This window comes from Cupressus sempervirens, chromosome 11 (genome assembly GCF_028749045.1).
Source record: "Cupressus sempervirens isolate cs-2001-9-10 chromosome 11, ASM2874904v1, whole genome shotgun sequence".
NCBI lineage: Eukaryota > Viridiplantae > Streptophyta > Pinopsida > Cupressales > Cupressaceae > Cupressus > Cupressus sempervirens.
In genome coordinates, this window is record NC_143128.1 from 653,212,781 (window position 1) to 653,238,104 (window position 25,324).

Below are 25,324 nucleotides of genomic sequence, written 5' to 3' on the forward strand. Positions count from 1 at the left end.
TGCCAGATGAGAGTATCTGTGGTGGTCAACACTTGACTCTATAAATCCACGAAGCCGATGAAGAAACCAGATCAAGTCAAAAATAGTGGCAAGTTTGATTGGATGAGCTCCAAACTCAGCTAAGACAATGTTGTGAGGGGTGAGTCTATGACATCTTATGATACGCCATAACATCAACGTTTGAACCTGCTCAATAGAAGCCTAATCAGAAGCAATAAGAGAAGGCCCCCAAACAACCGAGCCATAGAGAACTGTCAGACGAACCAAGGAGTCCAAAAGGGACATCTTGGATGAAATATCCTGGAAAATGATGCTTGAAGCATTGTCTTTCCAGCAAAGCCAGGGAACCCATACCCTTACTGACTCTGGACTGAATAGCTAGTCTCAAATTGAAGCGCGACGCTAAGAACTTCACACCAAGATACATATAAGAGGGAGTAATCTCAACCTCTTGGCCTTGAAAGAAGAAATGAAGATGAGAGGTCTTTAAACCGTTGAAGACTATAACCCGAGTCTTAGACAAATTAACCACAAGTTGCCGCCAATCACAAAAAGAAGCCAGACCATCAAGAAGTCTTTGTAAGCTATCGGGACAAGAGGCCAACAGAACCACATCATCAGCAAAAAGGAGAATGGAGATCAAGGCCTGATGCAAATAGCACCCATCTCCCGGTTGAGAGTTCAAAAGGAAATCCTCCAACTCATCAATATACAAACCAAACAGTGTAGGAGAAAGAGGACAGCCCTGCTTCACCCCAATGGTGCTCTGAATCGGAACAGAAAAGCCCTTCGAAGTCCTGAGCCTACCAGTTAACCTCTCATAAAGTAATTGATGAGCTGATTGATGAGTTGCATGGGGCATGCTTCTTCACCAAAATTGATTTGCGATCCGGATACCATCAGATCAGGATGAGAGCAAAGGACATTGAGAAAACAGCCTTCCGATGTCACTATGGCCACTTTGAGTTCATGGTTATGCCATTTGGTCTAACCAATGCACTCGCTACATTTCAAAGTTGTATGAACCAGGTATTCAGGAAGCAGCTGAGGAGATTTGTCTTGATCTTCTTTGATGACATCATGGTCTTCAGTAAGACCTGGGAGGAGCACTTACATCATTTGGAGGAGGTGTTATCTATACTGGAGATAGAGTCATTGTATGCCAAGGAATCTAAATGTGAGTTTGGCATGACTGAGCTCCTTTACCTTGGGCATATCATTAGTGCAGATGGCGTTCGGGTTGATCCTGAAAAGATTAGAGCTATTGTAGAGTGGCCTACTCCCACAAACCTTACACAACTTAAGGGATTCTTTGGTTTATGTGGTTTTTATAGGAGGTTTGTTAAGGGTTTCTCATAGATTGCTACACCCTTGACAAATCTTACCAGGAAAGGAGCCTTCATGTGGACAGGGGCAACATAGAGGTGTTTTGAGCATTTCAAGCAGGTAATGTCTTCATGTCCAGTTCTAGCTCTACCGGATTTCACGAAGCCTTTTGAGCTTCATTGTGATGCATCAGGTGATGGGATTGGAACAGTATTGATGCAGGAGAAGCATCCCATTGCATTCGAGAGTAGGAAGCTCCGGGGAGTTGAGAAGAGTTATTCTGTTTATGACCGGGAGATGTTGGCCATAATGCATGCATTGGCCAAATTTTGATCATATTTGGTAGGTGGACATTTTGTGATCAAGACTGATCACAACAGTATTAAATACTTCATGAGCCAGCGTGATCTTAATGACCGGCAACAAAAATGGGTGACTAAATTGCAGGCTTATGACTTTGACATAGAGTTTGTCAAAGGTAAGAAAAATGTGGTGGCTGATGCCTTATCTCGGAGACCTCACTTATGTGCTCTGGCAGAGATTTCAGGAGATTGGAGAGATCGGATTATAGCAGAGTATGTCGGAGATGCTTGGGCTTTTGGATTGATTTCAGGTACCATATAGGATGATCACTATGAGGTGATAGATGGATTGATCAGAGTTCAGGACAGGGTTTATTTGATTCCGTCATCACATTTGAGAGAGGCGATACTGAAGGCATTTCATGATGCACCCATAGCTGGACATCCGGGGGTCTTCAAGACCTACAGGCAGATCCGAGAGCGGTTTTCATGGAAAGGGCTCAAGGATGATGTTCAGAGGTATGTCAGAGAGTGTGTGGTTTGTCAACAGAATAAGGGAGAGCACACATTTCCTGCAGGTTTATTACAACCCTTGCCCATTCCTGATAGGAAATGGGAAAGTATTTCGATGGACTTCATCATTGGTTTACCATGAGTGCAGGGAAGAGATTGCATCTATGTGGTGGTGGACCGCTTGACGAAGTTTGCTCACTTCTTTGCTATTTCGTCCACTTACACAGCAACACAGGTGGCAGATCTTTTTTTTAGAGAGATATTCAGGTTACATGGGTTGCCCAGATTCATTGTCAGCGACCGGGATAGTAAGTTTGAGTGTTTTTTGGCAAGAGTTGTTTAGGTTGTGTGGTACAGATCTTACACCTAGCACTAGTTATCATCCACAAACAGATGGGCAAACAGAGATTGTGAATAAATGGGTGGAAGGATATTTGAGGAACTATGTAACTGCACAACAAAAGGCTTGGATCAGATGGTTGCATATAGAAGAGTATTGTTATAACACCACTTATCATATGTCCATCAAGATGACTCCTTTCATGGCACTCTATGGTTATGAAGCACCTAGCTTCATGGATTTAGTTTTGGGGGATAGTAGAGTGCCCAAAGCCAAAAACTTATTGCAGGATAGTCAGGACATCCTGAAAGTGCTCAAAGAGAATATACAACAGGCCCAGAATCAACAGAAATTGTATGCTGATTAGCACCGAATAGAGCGTAGCTTTGAGGTAGGGGATATGGTTTACTTGAGGCTACAACCATATAGACAGTCATTGCTCAAGAAGAGCGGAGCTGAAAAGTTGAAACCTAGATTTTATGGTCCCTACAAGGTGATTCGCAAAGTGGGCAAAGTCGCCTATGAGCTTGAGCTTCTAGAGGGCAATCGAGTGCACAATGTGTTTCATGTGTCTAGGCTTAAGAAAGCCATTGGTCAGAATGTAGTGCCTTCTGTAGATTTACCCCCTCTGGATGAGGTTGGGAAGCTTGTGTTAGTACCCGAGGCTATTCTGGACACCAGAGAGTGGAAGCTTAGAAACAGGATAGTGAAGGAGTATTTGGTCAGATGGAGAGACCTGCCGGAGGAAGATTCTACATGGGAGAGTGAGCAGGTTATTCAGCAGGCTGGACTGAGATTGCTTGAGGACAAGCAATTTCAAGGGGGACGGACTGTAATGTCCCCATTTTAGCAGTTGACCAAGTGTGTGTGCGTTAGCCTTGTTCTACATGGTCCCGAGGGCTAACGAAGGGTTTAATGGGATCCTGGAGTGTTTTGGCCTAGTCATTTCCAGTTTGGGCCAAAACGAAGTTGATTTACTCAGTTTCAGGCATACTTACTATTTTTAGTAAGTCAGCAGGACACAGTGCAGGTCAATTTTGGTGATTGGATTTGATACTCCTCGGTGAGAGCTTTCCGATGAGCTATCACTCGCATTATTCGGAGTCCAATTGCTAATACATTTTAATGCCTGAAGTTTTATTAAAGTAACGTCTCATTTAATTGTAAAATATTAAAGTGTTACTTTAATATTTATTTTATGGGGATGTGTACCCAAGGGAGACATAAGGGGTATTTTAATATATGTTTTATATACTACACATCTTTTATCCCACATTGCCCATATGAGTTGAGCGGACCCTTGGAAATAGAATAAAAGGAAGCATTTGTGGCTTAATCAGCCAGGTTGAATATGAGAAGAAATTGGTGTGTGAGTTGTAGCTCCATTCTTGGCATTTGAGGACGTCTATCCTCTCTTGTAACATTCTAGACGTCATTCCCTTGGGGTTTGGCTTTTGGAATTCTTTGTTATTGGCTTCATTATCAGGCAATTTAGTTGCATTTCCAGCTACAGGCAGATTTGGTATTTTGTTCATATCTTTTTCACTACTTTTCCGGCGCTTATGCCGTTTTGAGGGAATGATATTACAAAGGTAGTGGACTGATTGAAGGACAAAGCACTGTAGCAGCAAGTTCGAAAGCATGGGCTGAAGTATTATGTCAATACTGCTGAAGTAATTAGTGAGTTGATAAATCTGCCATGTATTTGGTTTTATGAATTCTGAAAATAACATTTTATTAGCAGCAGTTCATTTCCACTTTGCATATTATTGTAGTTTCTTTCTTGTTTATGTTGTATGATACCAATTCCATGCACAAAACCCAACAAACAAATAAACGTTTGATTTCCGGAGTTATAAGGGGTTTAAAATATTAAACGGAGAAATAAGAGGTTGAATGCAAACTGTTTGACAAAATTCCTTTCAGCAAATTGGTTTAGTTTTTTGGGACATCTAGGGGTGCCCATTACAAGTTAGGCATACTCAGAATTTTCCAATTTGTTGAATTTGGAACCAAAATGCCCCTGGCCTTGTAGACTTAGTGAGTATGGCCTTTGGACTTGCTGAGACCATTAGTGAATCTGCAGACTTGCGAATTTTGCCTTAAATCCAGACCCATGGGTTTGATGAAGTCCTCAGAAAGTGTCAAACTCTCAACATTAGGCACTTCACAGCAATCCAAAGTGAGCAATGGTATGCTTCTGTACTACATTGGATCTCCTTTGCCCTTTCTTGACATTACATTTCTTCTACATCCATCTCCTTTGCAACTTACATATTTAAATATTTTATCTGCATTTCATCCTTCTTCCTGAACTGTTGTTCTTTTCAATATGCATTCTCTCAATATTATTTTCTGTTAGGAAAATTCTAATTCTTGGTGTCATTCCTTTGAGAGCACTTTCCAATCTTCTTCTTATAGTTGTATCATGTGTTTGATCACTTATTGGTTATTTTTTATTATTGTCCATCATGAACAAACATTAATGAATACCAGACATGCCCTTAGAAAATAAAACATCTCCGTGCTGAAATATATAGCAATAGTAGCATTCAAGAGTGCCAATGCTACCAGAGTTTAAAAGCTGCCAAAACCAGTGACAAAAGAGAGATGGCTTTTTGTATGTATTGGGCAATTGATGATGCATAGATTTTTTTCTCTAGTTTTTGTTTCTGTTAAATTGTCAAACATTTGGTTCATATCCATCTCTTCCTAGGGTAAGAGTGACCTTTCAATATTTAAAGTTCCACGCATATTCAACTTCCATGTATTTGTTATCATTAATCGTTGATATAGAGTGACTGATGCAATTAATAATTGTGCCATATAATTAGAAAAATCATCATTTTGGAATTTTGTGGACTAATCCAGTTTATGCAACAGACAAATGATTATTGTGCCATACCTCAAGTATTGAAGGACCAGTTGGGTGATAGGTACCCTGGTGCAAGGAAGGCATTTTTAAAAAGTGGTGGAGATTTTCCATTTCTTTCACGACCAGATGAAGTCAATTTACATCTGCAGGTATGTATGTGTCGAGGATATTTAGGGTGTTATAATAATTTATCTTTATGAACTTTGGATAATAAAAAGATGCAACATGCACAAATTTTCTAATAATATTCTTAAATATTTGTGTTAGAAAATTGAGGATGCATCATTCTGGTTCTTAAGACCATGAGCTCAATCTCTAATTGATATATCTGGAGAACTTGTCTAAGCTTAGGAAAAGACGTCTGATATATGATATATTGAACTCTATTTGATAATTGCTTTGTTTTATTATATCTCTTGTTTCATGTTTTAAAAATCTTGACAGTTGACAAGTTTGGATGGGAGAAAAGGAAAGAATTTATATTAGTGTCTATGAATAACATGAATACATTGATGGGATTTTAAAAGTACAATAAGTGATAAGTACAAAGCATAATGGTAAAAAATCCTAGGTTCTTGAAAGCAATGAAGAAAAAAGCACAAAAGTAAGTTGAAGACAGCATGAGGGCTAAATCTTATTTGGTTAAACCCCAAACCATAATGAATAGTACAGGTGTAAACATCCCTTAAAGGACAGGACCTTCGAAAGAACAAGACACCAACAAAGATCAAGCAGCGGACTGAAAGGAGACCAACAATCTCACATCAGTTCTAACGATTTTACGCAAATGCTAACAGTATTGTTATCTAGCACTTGGAAAGAGCTCAGAAAGGATGTGAGAATTCTCATAAGGAAACATTAATGATTGAAGGTATGAAGATTAGACTAGCTTTTAGCAGAGTATAATTGTGAGAGCCCATTATAAAATACCCTTTTCTAGTCTCACTCAAGTATACTTTTGCTTGTTTATATTTCCAATTTTTTCATTCAAATTATTTTTCATTATTTAAGAAATATGCAAGCCTGTCCTTTTAATGATAGTCATCATCCATACCTATTTACAAAATAATTTGTTATAAGATGCTTCAAGTGTTATATGCAGATATTGATATTCTGCTAATTACTTTCCTGGCCCATGGGTAATGAAATCATAACTTTTTGCTAACATGCTTCTTATTTTTCGTTTGGTTGTCTTTATGCTGCTGCTGTATTTACAGATTTTTTTATTATGAACATATTGCAGTGCAAGAACCATAAGACCACTAGACAACTGTATTGTATTATGCAGATGATTTTCACCCTCATATAACAAGCCTATGCTTAAAATGAATTACTATTAGGACACAAGCAACCACCCATTAATATATAGTGAAAGCAAAAGAGATTTTGAAAATTAGATATATGATCAAAATATTCAGAGATTAACAATTTGAAAACCCTCATCTTTGAAACCATCAGTTTATATTAAAAAATTAGAAAAAACTAGTTGAATTTTAAAAAATTTGTAGAATTCTACACAGTTTGTCGTTAATTTTTTTAAAAACCTTTGGAAGTTAATTCTAGGTATGAAACCGTGCAAACTAACATATGGATTCTGATATTGTACCATCTTAAAGTGGAAGCACCCTTCATTTAAGAGTCAAGACCTTTTATATTACAATAATAGATAAGACGTCTATTATTAGTTAATGGTTATCTTGTAAATATCTTTAGCTTTAGTTTGCTTGCGTTTTTTGCTTTCTCTGGAATAGAATGTTTCTATTCTTTACGATCGTTTCCTAAGGAAACATCGTCTCTTCCTTTTGTATAAATTGACCTTTCGGTCTCTATTATTACTCTTAGATCAGACAATGGGGGGGAATTTTGTTCTAATGTTTTCTCCAGCTTCTTGGATACACATGGCATCCAACGCCAGTTCACCACACCCCACACGCCACAACAGAACAGTGTAGTTGAACGTCGGAACAGGACAATCACCGAGATGGCTCGTTCCATGCTCGAACGCAGACATGTTCCGAAGCGTTTTTGGGTAGAAGCAGTTAACACTGCAGTTTATCTGTTGAACCGGTCACCCACAGTGGCGGTCAAAGGTAGAACTCCGGAAGAGGCCTGGTCAGGTTGCAAGCCCAGAATCAGTCACCTGAAGGTTTTTGGCTCTCTTGCTTTTGTTTGGATCCCTGATGCTTCACGCACCAAGTTGGATGCCAAGAGTCGGAAACTGATGCTTGCTGGATATAGCAGTCTTCACAAAGCCTACCGCCTTATTGATGTTGAGACATCTCGTCTCATATACAGCCGCGATGTAGTCTTTGATGAGCAGCGAGGACCATTCATGCCTGTTTCTCCTGTTCCTGATCCAGCAGACCAGCCTATGCAGGTTCATGATTTGGGAGTTCGGCTTCCATTAGGTCCACCTGATGGGAGGGCTCCAGTAGCTCCTACAGCTCCAGTCCTGCCAGTGATACCTGTACAGCCACCTCCGGCTTCTCCTGCAGGATCACCTCGTTTTGAAGATGCTTCACCTGAGTTTGATCCAAATTCTTCTGATCAGGATCCTGCTGATCAAGCATCTCCTAGTACTACTGTTGGTCATTCTCCTCTCCGGCCTAAGTGGTGGGCTAAGACACTTGCTGATCTTCATGATGATGAGCTCATTGATGGGAGAACTACTCGAAAAAAGAGCAAAACTATAGATTCTGTTAACTTTGCTCTTATGGCCAACATTCACAATGTGTTTGAACCTCAAATATATTCTGAGGCTAAAGGAATTCCAGAGTGGGAATAGGCCATGCAATCTGAACACCAGAGCCTGCTGAAGAACAACACTTGGGTCCTTTCTGATCTTCCCCCAGGGAAGAAACCCATTAGCTGCAAATGGGTCTACAAAATCAAATACAAATCAGATGGTACTTTGGATAAGTACAAAGCTCGTTTAGTGGCAAAGGGCTTTTCTCAGCGTCAGGGCATTGATTATGAGGAGACCTTTGCTCTTACTGCAAAGATGAGCACCATCAGATTAGTCCTAGCTATGGCAGCACAGTTTGGCTGGAAGGTCCATCAGATGGACGTAAAGAGTGCTTTCCTGAATGGTGATCTCCATGAAGAGGTCTACATGACGCAGCCTCTTGGTTTCAAGGTTGCTGGTAAAGACCATCAGGTTCTCAGATTGGTAAAAGCTCTCTATGGTTTGAAGCAGCCCCTCGGGCATGGTACATCAAGATTGATACGTACCTCAGTGATCAAGGCTTCAAGAGGAGTTCTTCAGACTCAAATCTGTACATCAAGACTACTGACAGTGACATCATCCTTCTGGTTATCTATGTGGATGATCTGATCATCACTGGCAGTTCGGCATCTTTGATTCAGGGAATCAAACAACACTTATGCCAGTCTTTTGATATGACTGACCTTGGGCTCATGCATTATTGCTTAGGTGTTGAAGTTTGGCAACAGTCTTCTGGTATATTCATCTCTCAGTCCAAATATGCCAGAGCCTTGTTAAACAAATTTCGAATGCAGGATTGCAAACCTGCATCTACACCTATGGAGAAAGGTCTCAAGTTATCAGCCAAGTCTGATTCTCCTTCCGTTGATGATACTACGTATAGGCAACTAGTAGGCAGCCTCATCTACCTATCTGCTACTAGGCCTGATATCAGCTTCGCAGTCAGCTATATTTCACGCTTTATGACAGCTCCTAAGGCTGATCATTGGATGGCAGCAAAGCGTGTGCTTCGTTATGTGAAGGGCACTTCTGATTATGGACTTCTGTATTCTCGGAGTTCTAATCCTAAACTCAGTGGGTTCACAGATTCAGATTGGGCAGGCTCTGTTGATGATAAAAAGTCAACATCTGGATATGTGTTCAGTTTGGGATCCGGTGCAGTCACATAGACCAGCAAGAAGCAGCAGGCAGTTTCTCTCTCTTCTACAGAGGCTGAATATAGAGGGACTGTTAAGGCAGGATGTGAAGCTGTCTGGCTTCGTCGGATGCTTGGGGATATGCAGATGTCACCAGCAGGACCGACTACTCTGTTTGTTGATAACGAAGGCGTTATCAAGTTAGCACGGAATCCAGTCTTCCATGAACGAACCAAGCATGTGGATGTTCATTGTCATTACATACGACAGCTGGTTGAAGACGGGACTATAGATCTGCAGTATGTTCCTACCTCAGATCAGACTGCAGACATTCTCACCAAGCCTCTTGGTCCTGATAAGTTTGTCAAATTCAAAGGACAGCTTGGTGTGTTAGATAGATTAACCATTAAGGGAGGGTATTACAATAATAGATAAGACGTCTATTATTAGTTAATGGTTATCTTGTAAATATCTTTAGCTTTAGTTTGCTTGCGTTTTTTGCTTTCTCTGGAATAGAATGTTTCTATACTTTACGATCGTTTCCTAAGGAAACATCGTCTCTTCCTTTTGTATAAATTGACCTTTCGGTCTCTGTTATTAATAAGCAAGTATTAACCAATTACCTTGTAATATTTTAGCTCCCACCCTTTAGTGATTTTATGGTCAATGGATGCATTTGTGCTCAACCGCCTCGTTTTACTGCTCTCTTATCTTTTTCCCCTTCTTTCTGCACCGTCCCTAGTCCCCAGGATTATCTCTCCTCAAGATAACCTAGGTATAGGTTGACCTATACTCGAGCCTTTTTTGGTCTTGGGACTAGAACTACCTCTAATTTGTTTAATTTGGTGTTCCAATTGTCTCTCTTTGTTTTCGTGCCCAAAAATGACTATTTAAAGGGGGCTTGGGTGTTTTATTTTCACCGAGAAACCATACTCACACATACATACATAGGCATACATCAAGTTCTCAAGCATTTCTCAAGTTGCATTGTAAGATCCAAGGATTCATTGTGAGCATTTACTCTTGAGCCTCTGGCATTTCATTGTTTCCCATCAAGGTAGATCTTCATCGTCTAGGCACTCTTCTTCCTTTGTAAATATCTACATCTATGGCTCCATGATTTGGTATTGATTAGATCAATTGAGTTTGTGGATATTTCCTAAATTTCTCATTGAAGACTCAACATCAAGTACATCTAGCATTGCAAAACTCTTCCTAACAAGGGTTTCATCAAGTAAGGTGAATTGTCGTAATTGTATTACTTCTTTACATGCTTTTACATATTTGTCTCTTTCAAAGTTAATTCTTAAACATGGGCTTGACCAAGGAAAGCTCCCCACACCTTCCCCCCACCCTCCCCACAATAAAATCATATTTTTCTGGTGTGCAAGAATAAGTTATCAGAGTTGTGAATTTGGAATCCAAAACCTAGTATCAGGAGCTTTCGGAAGATCTAAGGTTGACCAAGTTTCTGCCTTTTGGGAACACATCGACTTGTTGAAACATATACTGGTATAGGTTGATCTGTACATAGAGATCTGCAACTTTTTGAGATTTCTGGGTTTTTAGTCCTGGTTCCAGATCCAAACTCAGTTCCCGTCCTTTAGTTTTCAATTTGCCATTTTCTAAGCTGAAAGATGTTTTCCGCTACACATCTTCGAGTCTAGCTGGTTTCTCTCTCTTTCCCTTGTGTCTCAAATCTGATTTCTTGCTTCAGTAGGGTTGTACGTGTATTTCTTGCATTTAAATCAATTAACCTCAAGTTAATCGATATAGCACTAATCAATCAATCTTATCAACTCAATATAACCACATTGCAAATCTAAGATTAATGAACATTGCATGAAGGGGGACTTGCTTGCATACATTATATAATTTGGGTCTAGTATTGGCATCCCTTCATCTGACTAGCATTGTGCTAATCTAATTGGGGTTATATTGAGAGCAATGCTTGGAAGCCCCTCTTTCTCTTGAATCGAATGACTTAACGTGAAGATGTTAAGTTAATGAACTCATGTCATCTAGTTTACATTAACAAATTGATTACTTCCATTTCCTCCCTAAACATTTTGGTGAACCCGGGGAATCCCCCCTTGTTGATTTTGGAGTTAGATCACTTGATCTCTCTTATTTTGTATCAGGTTCACTTAAACATTTTGGTGGATCCAATGCATGACTTTTTCATCTTTTTTTGGTGAACTCGACTTGTGCACTTTCTTCTTTGTGGAGTTAGATTGCAAGAAAATTAAAGTGTAATGTCCCTGTCATAAAATAAATGTACTCATTTAATCTTTGTAACAAGCCGATTGATTTATTATATCTAGGACCCATTTTATTTAGTTTTCGTAGTTTGTGTCGCCGTCAGCTAACTTTGTACACCCTCAGAAAGCTTTTCCCGATGGGTATTTAAGCGCGGCTTGTAGTCAGTTCGTAGGCATGCTTTTGGATTATATCTCACTGTATGCGGATTCCTGCTAGAGTTTGGCATTGTTTGCCATTTCGGAAGTGAAAGACCTTCCCTGTTTGGCTTGCACGGTTTCGGTGGGATTCAGCCCTCACCCTATTCTGTTGGTGTTTGACAGTCCGTATCGAGCAAATTGAAGGTTTAATTATATTCCGGTTCCTGTTGGTGAATTCCTTGGACTCTATGTATGCAAATTGTGTATGTATTTCCTACAACTCTAATTAGTATCATTTGGTTTTGTATTGTGATCATTTACTATGCAGTTCTGGGCACAAAGTCTGACCATACGGCCTGGTATTACCTTGTACGGCTACACTATAATTCATTTCTTTCTCCTATACACCGTACGACATTCAAAATTCTCTGTACGGCAATCTTAACCCATCGTACAGCTGACTGCATTCCCACCACTTCATTACATCACTGTACTGCATGCTGGAATTGTTATTTTGCCCACATTGTACGGTCTCCTTGTCATTCCCGTATGGAAACTTAGTGATCACCGTACACCTTCATTTCTCACCGTACGGACTGACCCAGTCACCGTACAACCACTTGATCCCAAACTCCCTCCGGTATGGACTGTTCCTCCACACACAGTATGGTCATCTCATCTCCGTACGCTTGGCAACATTCCTCCACCATCGTACAGCTAACACAGAGACTCAATTGCATTCAGTTTCGAAAGACCAGGTGGTCATTGCTAGTTGGTTCATTACATAAAGTCTTGATAGTGTTGCTGCTATTGAGGCTATAAAGGAACTTCTTACCAATGATGACAATAACATTTGGCTCATGATCTTAATCCTATCTTGGAGAATAAATCTTCTCACTCTTACCATGCTGAAGGTGAAGCCTTAAGAGTTCCTCCTTCCCAAATTGACAAACTCACCTATGAATTAACAAAATGAAAAATTAGCTTGTGCAAAAAATCAAAGTCCTGATAGTGTTGCCACTATTGAAGCTATACAAGAGCTTCTTACCAATGATGATAGTAACATTTTCATTTTGTGTGGCGTTTCTCATCTTATTTGTAACAATCTAACTTTTCCATTCCTATTTAACTGATTTAATTTAACAAAACAATTGATTTCAGAATCACATTAAGGACAGTTATAATAACCACCTTATAAAGTTTAACATCTATTTATATATTCAAATGAAATTAACTACATATATGGCAGATTAACTGAGTCCTAATCTATTGAAAAAAATAACTAATTTAACAACTCTACAACGTACATCAATTGAAAATGCAAAGACATAAAAGTAAGGTACCCGATAAAGAAGTTATCATTCTGTTAGCGTGCTTTTAGCACCTGCATTTTAAACTTCCAAATCATCCCCATCATGTAAATCTTCTATTGGTCTATTTGCTAATTATGATGTTGTAGAATTTGACTTGTGATAAGACAGCATTCAGAGGAAGCACTGAACCTGAATCCTAATCCTCAAAGTTCAAAATGTCAAGTTCAAACATTCAAAGCATGAGATACAGTTCAGATATACATGGCACTTGGTTCGGAATTAAATTTAAAGTTCAAATTCTGGCTTACAGTTTCAAAGAACATCCTCTAAGCCCAACTTCATGAGCACGAGTTGTCAGTTTAGATAATGAGATCATCAGTCTAGAAGGTTAGATGCATAGTTCAGAATTGCAAGCTTTTCCGAAGTTCAAATGTGAGTTCAGGGTTCAAAGTTCAGAATGCAGATTCAAGTTTATTTTAAGGCGATCATGGCTTAAAGAATGATGAAAATATGTAGAATATGTTTTTACCCACACCTATGGCTCCGCTGGAATCAACTTTCATGGTATTGAGGTAAACCACATTCTTTTAAATAAGTATTGATTCATCTGCATCAAAATACATTAGTTCAGAGTATCAAAGAAGCATATCAAATAAGGGATGAATGGTTAATGGAAATAATGCATGAAGCCGAAGATTGCAAGCTAGAGAGATTTTGAGACTCCATGAATGTGGGAGATGCCATGGGTTCTGATGAAAGAATCAAGGGAAATTCTTGAAGTCTACATGATATATACAATCTACATTCCGATGAAGACATGTTTGAGACACTTATTGGGGAACCCCAAATTATCCATAAGTTTGGGGGATCTAAAGATAAGGTTTACATCCATTCATAATATGTAGAATCCGCACTTAAACCTGGCATTTAAAATCCCAAATAGAACAACCCGAGCTATCTCAAGGCCATACCACATAAGTTGCAGAGAAGTTACAAAATTGAACTTTGTAACAAGTGAACATCGTTCCACTAACTTTTGATATCTTAATAAAGCGGTGGACAATAGTATGATGAAGCATATGCTCACATAACATGGAGATGCTTAAGCAATCTGGTTAATAAAGAATTGAAATTAGGAAAATCAATGCAATAATGATGTTTGAGCTTCACCCCTCAACTAGTTTTCCCATGCTATTTACATGGATCCAACAGGGAGGTCTCCACTAACTGTTCAACGAAATGTCAACTTTTCAAAATGCTTTTCTTTTTTAAAGCTCCAACACTCAAGTCACAGAGTTTGTGAATGATATTGACATCAACTGAGAAAAGATTCATACTGCATCATGGTGTGCGGGTTCGTACTACTCGTGGCATGTAGTCCTCCTGTGTCGCATTGCCAAAACAACTCCTCAAGCACCAAGGACATAGGGTTGCCATCGAATGTAGTGGCATGAGGTTGTTGGTACAAAGGTAATGACATGAGGTTCACATTGTCAAATGGTGCGAAGATTCAATGCCCAAGTTCGTGCTTAAAGAAATACACTTGCAGCATCACCTGCTTCATAATCATAATGAACAATGCACTTCACAATGGTTTTAGTATGCCAAGGAAGACGTCGGGATCACATAAAGAATGACACCGTGTTCATTAGCCGAGGATGAGTACATGCTCGGGCCCGTATAGGAAGAATGATAGCAGGGTGTTCGATAGAATGCAAATAAGTGGAGGAATCCAAGGGGCTTCTACACAATAAAGGCTTAGTCTTGTGCATAAAGGAACTAAACATGAAACATTTAGTCTCTAGGCTCAGTGTACCAACCTGATATGCAATTAGCATAGATAATGTATATGAAGTGTTTGACATAATGTCATAAACTAGTAAGGAGTTTTGTACCACCAAAGAAAGTATCAGATAATCGATACAAATGCAATAAGATGGGAACCCGATAAGGCACCTTGGCTATCGATTTGAAGAAGATTCAAAGCCTAATGCCATTTAGAACTGATATTCTCCCTAAATATCAATGAATGCATGATCGGGAGTGACAAGTGGTGAACTAAATTGATAATCAGGTGAATGTCTTACAGATGTAAAATCATTTTGTGAAGCATCTCAATGAGGACATCAAAGACAGTGTCATGTTTTTGCACTTGACAATTGGGTCGGTTCTACATATTAATGGTTATTCCTTTAGGGAGACCTTAGAGATGTTATTTATGCCATATGTTAAAGAGGTATATATTATATGCATATTATATAATAATTGCAAATATAATCATATACACGATGTCCTAATAATGTTCTAAAAACCAAAGATTTGCATGGGTACTATGTACCCGATCACCCACCGCTCGACTTGACAAACAAAACTTATATTTCCGACTACCATGAGCTGACTTAGTTCGTTAGATTGCTTATATTTATTATTTGTTTATTAGTTACTGATTTCTTTCTCTTATCATGTAGGGATAACTAGTTGTTCATTGATCATCAACCCACACCCTTCATCTCAACCTTGCTGGTCATCCTTGATGAATCTCGGGGTGGCTGTCTAAACACTTATAATCACAACCAAATACGTTCTGCCCCAGCCTGGGCTTTTGGCTTAACATTAATACAAAAGATTCATAATGCTTTATAATCTAAGTTATCGATGCGACCTCCTGGAGCTTGGAGGTAGAGGTGGATGCGGACAGATGCAAGATACGTTTGGAAGTGCGTTGGATGCTGGTAGGACACGTTTGTTGAGTGCTAACTTCAGCAATATATATATATATATATAGAGAGAGAGAGAGAGAGAGAGAGAGAGAGAGAGAGAGAGAGAGAGAGAGAGAGAGTTATTGTTGTCTAGAACTATATAGACCAAATCAATGCCCAAACTCAGTCGCTGCCCAAAACTCAGCTACAGGCCTGGTATGGGCCTCAATCAGCTTGTATGACACCCTTAATGGAGTATTTCAGACTTATATGGAACTGTTGTAGCAGTCGCTAACATAGACAACTCCTTTTGTGCCAGTATGACCCTCTAGCAGGTATGAATATAGCAAGGAAGCCTTTTAATATGTGAAGTCCTACTCCAACCTTGGATGGCTCTCACAAAACTCCCAACATTGCCCAGCTGATAGACAATTTGTAACAGCAATTAGCACTTGATAAATTCCTAGCAGATAGACAATTATATATTGCCTTGTGAGAGCAATGTCAGGTGTTTTGTGAGAGCCAGTAGATAGACTATTATATGTATAATGTTAGCAATATTATATATATATATATATATATATATGTAATGGTTAGGAATACTATATATATAATAATGTTTAGCAATATTATATTATATGGATAATACACACAAACACACACACACACACACACACACACACACACACACACACACACGCATCTATACGTATCCGCATCCTTCCCCCAAAAAAATCACGCTTCTTGCATCCGTTCTTGAGTTTGCATCCGAATCAGTAACTTAGTTTATAATTGTCTTTCTTGACTCTTTCTGAGAGTGCTGCCCCTATATAGGCATTGCATTGATTGGACCTCTTTCCTAGTTGAACAAAGTTCTGATAAGAAAACTAACTCTGAATGTAATAGATTCTCGAAACTCTCATGCACATTTGCACAACCAGATGTGAGTAAAGAAAAGACACTCCATTCAGAGCTAGACTCTATCCATATTATAATTGCTTTCTTTCAATTCTCGAGCTAAGATTTCCGAACCTCTTATAACAATTATAAAGAATAGAAATAAACCGCATGATCTGATACATATTATTGTTTCTTTGTATTTTCAGAATGGACCCTTAGCAATTGCTGGTAAGTGTGGAGCAACAGTTGCAATTGTAGAGAAAGGATTTAAGAAGTGCCTTCAGCATTGTCTCACGACACTATATGCTTGCGCCCCTCAAGCAAGGATGCTTGACGCTATATAAAAGATATCCACAAAAATGTTGCACGACTCTGTGTGGAAAGTGTTCTCAACAATGATGCACGATATTGTAGAGAACTAGCTATACATTTACGGTAGTGGAATTGCAATTGGCTGCAACTGCGAATGTGATATGGAGTGAATTTGTAGAATAGTATGCGATTGTGAATGGAATGGATTTACAGAACAATATGTGACTGTGAATGGAATGAATTTGCATAACAGTAAGTGAACTGAGAATAAGTTATGAAACTGCAATTGTTGGCATGAAAAAACCATTGCATATAAGAACTTGTCTCTTTGATAGCATGCTCGGTTATCAGCAAGAAGGAAGAAGGTGGCAATATGAGTTACAACAAGAACCATCAGTAACATGTATGCAATTTCATATTATTAAAATGGCCACTGAGAAACATTAAGGCCCACTGAAGATTATAAGGAATATGGCCGCACATGATATAATATTAAACTATTGCCAAGGTTGGAAGAAAAAAAAAAAAAAGCTTCATTCTTCCAATTTTTTAATACAAGGACATCATTGTACCTACCTATACTCATGTAGGCACGTACATATACACATATACATGCATAAATCCTAAACATACTTTTTTTTGTGTATACATCAATTTTAAAGTAGGCACATATATTCTTGTATATCTTAATTGATTTATGCATATATACATATATATGTATGCACAAGTGTAAGTATATAGGTATCATGATGTCATTATATTAATACATGCCTAACACAACAGAAAGCTTCGAGAATTTCCCAATTTATAAAGGTAACAATTTTGTTCTTAGTTTAAATAATGCTTAGTGTTTTTCTTTTGTTATTTAATTATATACATATATTGACTTAGTTAGCTCATGGTAATCCATAGTATACTCTTGCTTACCTAGTTGTTTATACTTAGCCATGATGATTAGAACTCATGCCTATTGGCTCATTGGTGGATTGGTGCCCCTTGCCCAATTCCTTCTCTGGCAATGTTTCCCCCCTTTGTCATGCTCCTGCAAAAAGAGAATTACCACAATAATAACATATTCCTCATTATAAAATCAAAGTTACTATAAAAAGTAATCATTTCATAAAACATCATAACGATTAACCACCATTTCATTTTCCATGAAATTATAATGAATAACCAACTTTTCCATTTCACATGAAACCATAATGTTTAACTAATTTACTAGTCAACCGACTTCACATGAAATCTCAATGACTATAGGAATATTTTAAAATTAAGCTAAATTTGGGATGTAACATTATTGATACTCGTGCTAAGCCTTTGACAGAATGTGCTCAAGGGTTAGGATACAATTCTCCTTCCACAACTGTTGAACCTTTTTTTCTTATTTCCACTTCCATTCCCAACATTCCCACTCTTGTACCACATCTTATGACCAATTGCTACTCAATTTTCTAATCCTCTAAGTGTTGATCTTATAAATCCCACACTTCCCTCGAGTATTTCTCCTAATCATTACCTTCTTCATTTCCTTCATATCATGTTGTGCCTTTACATATTCCAATCCTCTTCCCACTCCAAATTTTCCACCTACCACTTTCAATGTTCCCTCTGCTTCTTTCAATAACTTTGCTAACACATCTAATGTGTCTATGCTTGCTACTGCATTTCCAATCCCACCATTAGTAGCTTGGTACAAGCTGTCTCAGCTTTACAACAACAAGTTGCTCAATTACTCAATCCAAATACATCATTCCTACATGTGACTTTGCTAATCCCTCCTCTCTAGACATCCTTTGTGCTTTTACTTTGCAACATATTGAGATCCCTCGTCTTGAGACTTATAGTGCTAAGGGTGTTCTAGTGACTCATGTAAGGACTTTCCAAACTATATGTAGTGAATTTGCTCACAACTATAGGCTCATGGTTAAGTTGTTCACACGAACCTTTAGGGACAAAGATTTGTAATGGTATTTCTCTTTACCCCCTTACTATATTGATTCCTTATCAATAGCTCTGCATTTTACATATGTAGATTCCTTTTGGTATGGTTAACACACGAGTGAGGAGAAATTGATACAGGAGCATCTTGGATCTTTGAGCAATCTTGCATCAACCAAAAATATATCTTGTTTTCTGTACTAGTCTGTTGTTCTTGATGTAGTCGTTGTTGCTGTTGGTGTCATGTTATGCACGGTTCACATGTTGATGAGGACATATCTTTGATCCTCCTCCTAAGATTGCAAGCTTTGATTGTTTGTATTTCTCAAGTTGTGAATTGTTCTTTACAGTCTCTGTTTTGGCGTGTTTCCTTCTAGCGAGGTGTGTCTTTTCATTTGGCATGGTTTCTTATGTTAACATGATGTGTTGTGAAGTTAAGAGCCGACTCCTAGGACATGTGGATTCGCCTTCAAGTGTGCACTGCCTTATCTTTCATTTAGCATCGATTTTGGTTTACTCTTCTTAGGTTGGACCTATAATGTAATTAAAAGCCTGACTAGTTGACTTGTGGCTTACCTGGCTATATAAGAATCTTGGTTAGAGATAGAAGAGTAAGAAGAGGATGAGAGGATATATTGGGAAGCAGGATAGGATGCAAATTTGATTCTAACTTCATAATTAATTGTATATGGCCTAAACTCGGAAGGCCTAACAAGTGGGCATGTGAGACTTATTTTAATTATTACATCAGTGTGGCTACCAATTGCCTAGCATTATATGGATCTTGTTTTCATTGTTTTAAAGTGATATTTATATTGCTTCCATGTGTAACTCTGAGCAAGGCTTGTTGTATGTTTAAGTTTGTGTGTTTCGGCTTGAATGTACCTTGCCCCTGCGTCAGGTGGTATCAAAGCGAGTTCTTTCTTGTGGATTGGATCATGGGGAACCTTATTGGATTGGTTTTAGGGTGGCAGATTTGAGATCTGACCTATAACTTGCAGAAGTTTACGATCTTGTAGGAATTATTGTCAAGATGGTTTGTGGTAGAGGAAATGTTGACAATGCTATAATTGATATGTTGAGGCAGATTGCAACCAAACTTGAAGTTGTGGAGACAGCCTAGAGAAGAAGAGTACATCTTGAAGATGTTAGTGATGAGGAAGAGGCAGTACCTAACCCTAATCTTGAACCTGAGGTTGAACAAGATGAAGAAAGGCTTTTGAGAGTTTTATCTAGAGCAAATGCTAGACCTGCTGATGAAGTTGCTTGCTATGATGGAAAACTTGAGACTAATGTGGTATTGGATTGGATCTCTGAATTGGAAAAGTATTTTGAGTATGAAGGTACTCTTGATAATAAGAAGGTTAAGATAGTAGTTACAAATTTGAAAGGTCATGTGTCCCTTTGGTGGGATCATTTGCAAGCTGATAGACAGAAGAGAGGAAAGGAAAATATCAAGACATGGATGGAAATGCTTGGAAAGATGAAGAAGTTTCTCCTTGCAGACTACCAAGTTAGTTTGTTGAGGAAGATGCAAAATTTGAGGCAAAAGGACATGAGTGTGAAGGAATATACTGAGGAATTCTACAAACTAGATATCAGATCTGGACATGTGGATGATGAAGTTGAAAAGGTGGCTAGATACCTGAATGGCTTGAGAATATCAATTCAAAATGAGATCAGCTATGTTAAGATGGATAGCGTGGAGGAAGCATATCAATTTGCTTTGGAGGTTAAAGAAAGATTGACAAAAAAACATGGTCAAAGACAGAGAGGAAGAGGTGGTAGATTTTAGAGAAGCAGAGGCAAAACTTATGGAGAAAGTAGTAGATCTGACAATACAGTGCAAGATAAAGGATGGAAGGATGAACCTACTAGTAAAAGAGGTAATTACTCTGGAGGGAACTATACTGGTTACTCTAAGAATAACAATAATGGTAAAAGGGAAGAAAGATCTTGGTTTAAGGGTACTTTTTACAAATGTGGAAAAGAAAGTCATAGAGCTTTTGAATATACTAACTCTGGAGAGAAAACTAGAGGTAGCAGCATAAATACTTTGGCTTGTGAAGAAGTTGATGAAACATTTAATGAACCTAAGAAGGGTGAAAATTTGATGGTGAGAAGAGTCCTGTGGAATGAAAAAACTGATGGAGAACCTGTTCTGAGAAGAAGTTTATTCAAAACCAGATGTAAGATCACTGAAAAATGTTGCAAGGTAATCATTGATAGTGGAAGTTCTGATAACTTGGCATCTAAAGAGCTGGTTAACAAATTGCAGTTGTAGAGGTTGAGACACCCTAAGCCTTACCATGTTGCTTGGATCGAGGAGCATAAACTACTTGTAAGTGACCGATGCCTTGTCAAATTTAAAATTGGAAATTATCATGATGAAGTCTTATGTGATATTATGCCTATGGATTGTTGTCATATTCTTTTGGGTAGAAATTTGTAGTATGATAGACATGCTTTGCATGATGGTAGATTGATTCAGTATACTATATGCGTGAATGGAAAGAAACAAATATTGTACCTTTGGTGAAAAGTTTAGTGAAAGTCATTGTACTACAGTTAGCATATGTTTAGTTGAGGGTAATAAGTTTGCAAGAGAGATGAAAGAACAAAATGTTTGCTGTGTTTTGATTCTAAGGAAAATTGGAAAACAAGATGAACTAGAACATGCACCTGAGATTGAACTTTTGTTGATAGAATTTCATGACATCATTTCTGATAATGCACCTATGGTTTGCCTCCTATGAGAAGTATAAGTCATTGTATGGATTTGATACCAAGAGCTAGTTTGCGTAATAAAGCACCACATTGGTTAATACCTAATGAGAAGATTGAACTAAATAGACAAGTGCAAGAATTGCTAGAGAAAGGGTTGACTAGAGAAAAATTGAGTCCCTGTGCTATACTTGCAGTATTGCCACTTAAGAAAAATGGAGAATGGAGAATGTGCACTGATTTTAGAGCTATAAACAAGATAACAGTGAAATATAGATTTCCTTTGCCTAGGATGGATGACATAATGGATAGTTTGAGTGGAGCCAAATATTTTACAAAGATTGATTTGAAAAGTGGATATCACCAAATTAGAATTAGAGAAGGAGATGAATGCAAGACTGCTTTTAAGACTAATGAAGGTTGTATGAATTGTTGGTTATGCCCTTTGGTCTAACTAATGCACCTCGTACTTTCATGAGGCTGATGAATGAAGTTTTGAAATTTTTTTTGAGTAAATTTGTGATTGTATACCTTAATGACATTCTAATATTCAGTAAAATTAAGAAAGACTACCTTGAACATCTTAGACAAGTATTATAGAGATTGAAAGTGGAAAAGTTGTTGACCAACTTGAAGAAATGTTCATTTATGAAAGAGGAGATTGTGTACCTTGGTTTTGTAATTTCAGCCGATGGTTTGAAAATGGACCTTGAAAAGGTGAGTAATTCTTGATTGGCCTACACCTAAGACTATTGGAGAGGTAAGATCATTTCATGGATTGACAAGTTTTTATATGAAGTTTATCAAGAATTATAGTTCTATTTGTAATGCTATGACTGAGATTGTGAGAGGAGATAAAAGAGATTTCAAATGGACACATGGAGCACAAAAGAGTTTTGAAACATCGAAACAAAAGATTGCAGAATTGCCTACACTTGCTGTGCCTAATTTTATTAAAGTTTTTCAAGTTGAATATGATGATAGTGGAAATGCCATTGGAGCTGTTTTGAGTCAAAAAGGAAGACCTGTAGCTTTCTTTAGTGAAAAAATTGAATGATGCTAAGAGAAAATATTCAGTTTATGATTAGGTTTTCTATGCCATTGTTCAAGCTTTGAAGAAATGGAGACATTATCTGATGCCTAAGGATTTTGTATTATACATTGACCATAAAGCTTTGCAGTATTTGGGAAGTCAGAATAAGTTGAATCAAAGACATATGAAGTGGGTTGAGTTCTTATAGAATTTTTCCTTTTCATTGAAGCATAAGAGTGGATAGTTAAACAAGGTTGCTGATGCATTGAGCCAAAGAAGAACATTGCTGACAAAGATGAGAGTTGAGGTACTTGCCTTAATGACTTGAAGTTTTTGTATGAGACTGATCTGGATTTTGCAGAACCTTGGAAGGTTTGTAAGGAATAGATAGTGAGCAATAAGTGGACTGATTATTTCATTCAAGAGGATATGTTGTTCAAAGGATTTTAGTTGTGCATACCTAGAGGATCTATGAGAGAACATAATGGTCGACTTGCTGGACATTTTCAAATTAATAAGACTGTTAAACTGATTTTTGAAAGATACTTTTGGCCACAGATTTACAAGGATGTGCAACTAATGGTTAGAAGTTGCAGAATTTGTCAAGTAGCAAAAGAAACTAGTCAAAATGTGGGATTCTATTCGCCTTTACTTGTACCTAATAAGCCTTGGGAAGATGTGAACATGGATTTTGTTTTTGAGTTGCCTAGAACTCAGAGAGGTAATGATTCTATTTTTCAAGTGGTTGACAGATTTGCAAAGATGACACATTTTATACGTTGAAGAAGACCTCTGATGCATTGCATGTAGTTGACTTATTTTTCAAGGAAGTAGTAAGATTACACGGTTTGCCTAAGAATCTTGTTTTAGATAGAGACACTAAATTTACTAGTTATATTTTGAGAACACTTTGGAAAAAGATGAATACAAAGTTGAAGTTTAGTTCTACATTTCACCCTCAGACAGATGGACAAATCGCAGTAGTGAACATAAGTTTGGGTAACTTACTAAGTTATTTAGTTGGAGATAAGCCTGCTAATTGGGATTTAGTTTTGGCACAAACAGAGTTTGCATATAATAATTCTATGAATAGAAGCACTAAGAAGACACCTTTTGAGATTGTTACTGGATTTCATCCTAAAGGAGCCATAGAGTTGAGAGAATTGCCTATTGAGACAAGAAGTGTTGAAACTGAGGACTTTGCAGTTTTGGTAAGGACTTTACATGAGGAAGTTAAAATAAATTTGTTAGGGAGGACTATAACAAATTGACACTCCAACTTAGTTAGGGAGGATAAACAAAGGATTAAGTATCACCTCAAAGTAATATCAAGAATGACATGTTTAAGAATATCTTTGATTAGAAGATACTTATAATTTAGATATCATCTCATGATATTAGAAAAGTAATGACCTCAGAATATCAAGTCGTGTGATATTCACCAAGTACTCAAAATTATATATTCACCAAGTACTCAAAATTATATCATCTCATGACATTAGGAGTAATGGCCTTAGAATATGAAGTCGCATGATATTTACCAAATACTCAAAACGTCCATAAGGTATGCGCCCACGTGTCCTCAATAATACTTAGCATAAGTACATTATATTCATGGTTTGTTTAAGGATGTTAATCCATCATGACATATCTATGCAATACAACTCAGATATCTCTGTGGCGATATCTATCTCTTAGTTGATTGATTTACAAGATATAATCTATCATGATCTTCTTAGACATCATAAGATGTTCATCATAATAGAAGATTAAGTAATAGTAAGATCGTCACCTTTCAATAACTTCAACAGATACAAATGATAATTGTTTAGAAGTTGTCACTCTTATATGATATACACAGGGCCCAAAAAGTCATGAAATAAAAAAAAAAGTTTCATTAGGACAATAATCAAATATGTTGAGGGTCATTCTCAGTAATTACAATCATACCAAGTTCAACTCGAAAGTGTTCCATCTTCATTTTGCAAGAGGTTTGGTGAGGATGGTAAAGAACAATAAACTCCCTCTGAATCCAGTATTTCACAAAATTTTGAGATATTGTGAAGTTCTTTAGAATACAAGTTTCTCTGAATCCAAGTTTGCGTTACTTACTTCAGCAATGGAAGCTTGATGTTTGAGTTTGCTAGGACAATTTTCTGCAGTGTGACCATAGTTGTTGCATCTATAACATTGTTTTTAGAATAGTCTCTCTATTTCTTGAATGATTGTTTACCATTTGAGTCCTTGCCTTTTTTCCTTTTAAAATTAGTGGCGAGAATTTCGAATGTCTAGATTTGTGGGTTCCATACCAATTCCTCTAGATATTAGATTACACTCATCTTGAATGCAGTCAACATTTTGTGGATCAAATTTGGGGAGCTTGGAACAAGCACTTATTCCTTGTCTAAAGTTTTCCCATGAGATAGGGAGTTCATTAAAAGTTATGATGGTTAACTCTTTACTATCATAGATGTGACGAATTGTTGAGAGTTTGTTTCTTAATTCTATTATCCTCATAAAGTATGAGGTGAGGGTCCCTCCTTTATTCATTTTAATATTAGATAGTTGATTTTTAAGAGTAAGAATCCTACTGGTGTTGTTGGTCTCAAACATGTTTTCTAGGGCTTTGAACATATCATATGCAGAGTCTAACTTTGTGATAATAGGTAGTAGATGATCTTTTACTCTGTGTACTAATAATTCCATTGCTCTGGTGTTGCCCTTTTCCCAGTAACTCTTTTTGTCATTTCATTAGATTTAAGAGGATTTTCTACGACTGTTTTTAA

General features: G+C 37.6%; 1 protein-coding gene across 23 annotated transcripts in view; it reads left to right on the forward strand.

The window, feature by feature from the left end:
• The window catches only part of LOC149531465 (uncharacterized), a 183,313-nt gene that overhangs the window by 110,832 nt on the left and 47,157 nt on the right, over window positions 1-25,324 (forward strand). For all 23 annotated transcript variants that reach the window (XR_016358326.1, XR_016358327.1, XR_016358328.1 and 20 more), the window contains one exon: window positions 5,365-5,505. Coding sequence is in view for 20 of the 23 variants with exons in the window: in XM_089807948.1 (XP_089664074.1) it covers window positions 5,365-5,505 (141 nt within the window). In the remaining 3 variants the exon portion in view is untranslated. The remainder of the gene's footprint in view (window positions 1-5,364; window positions 5,506-25,324) is intronic.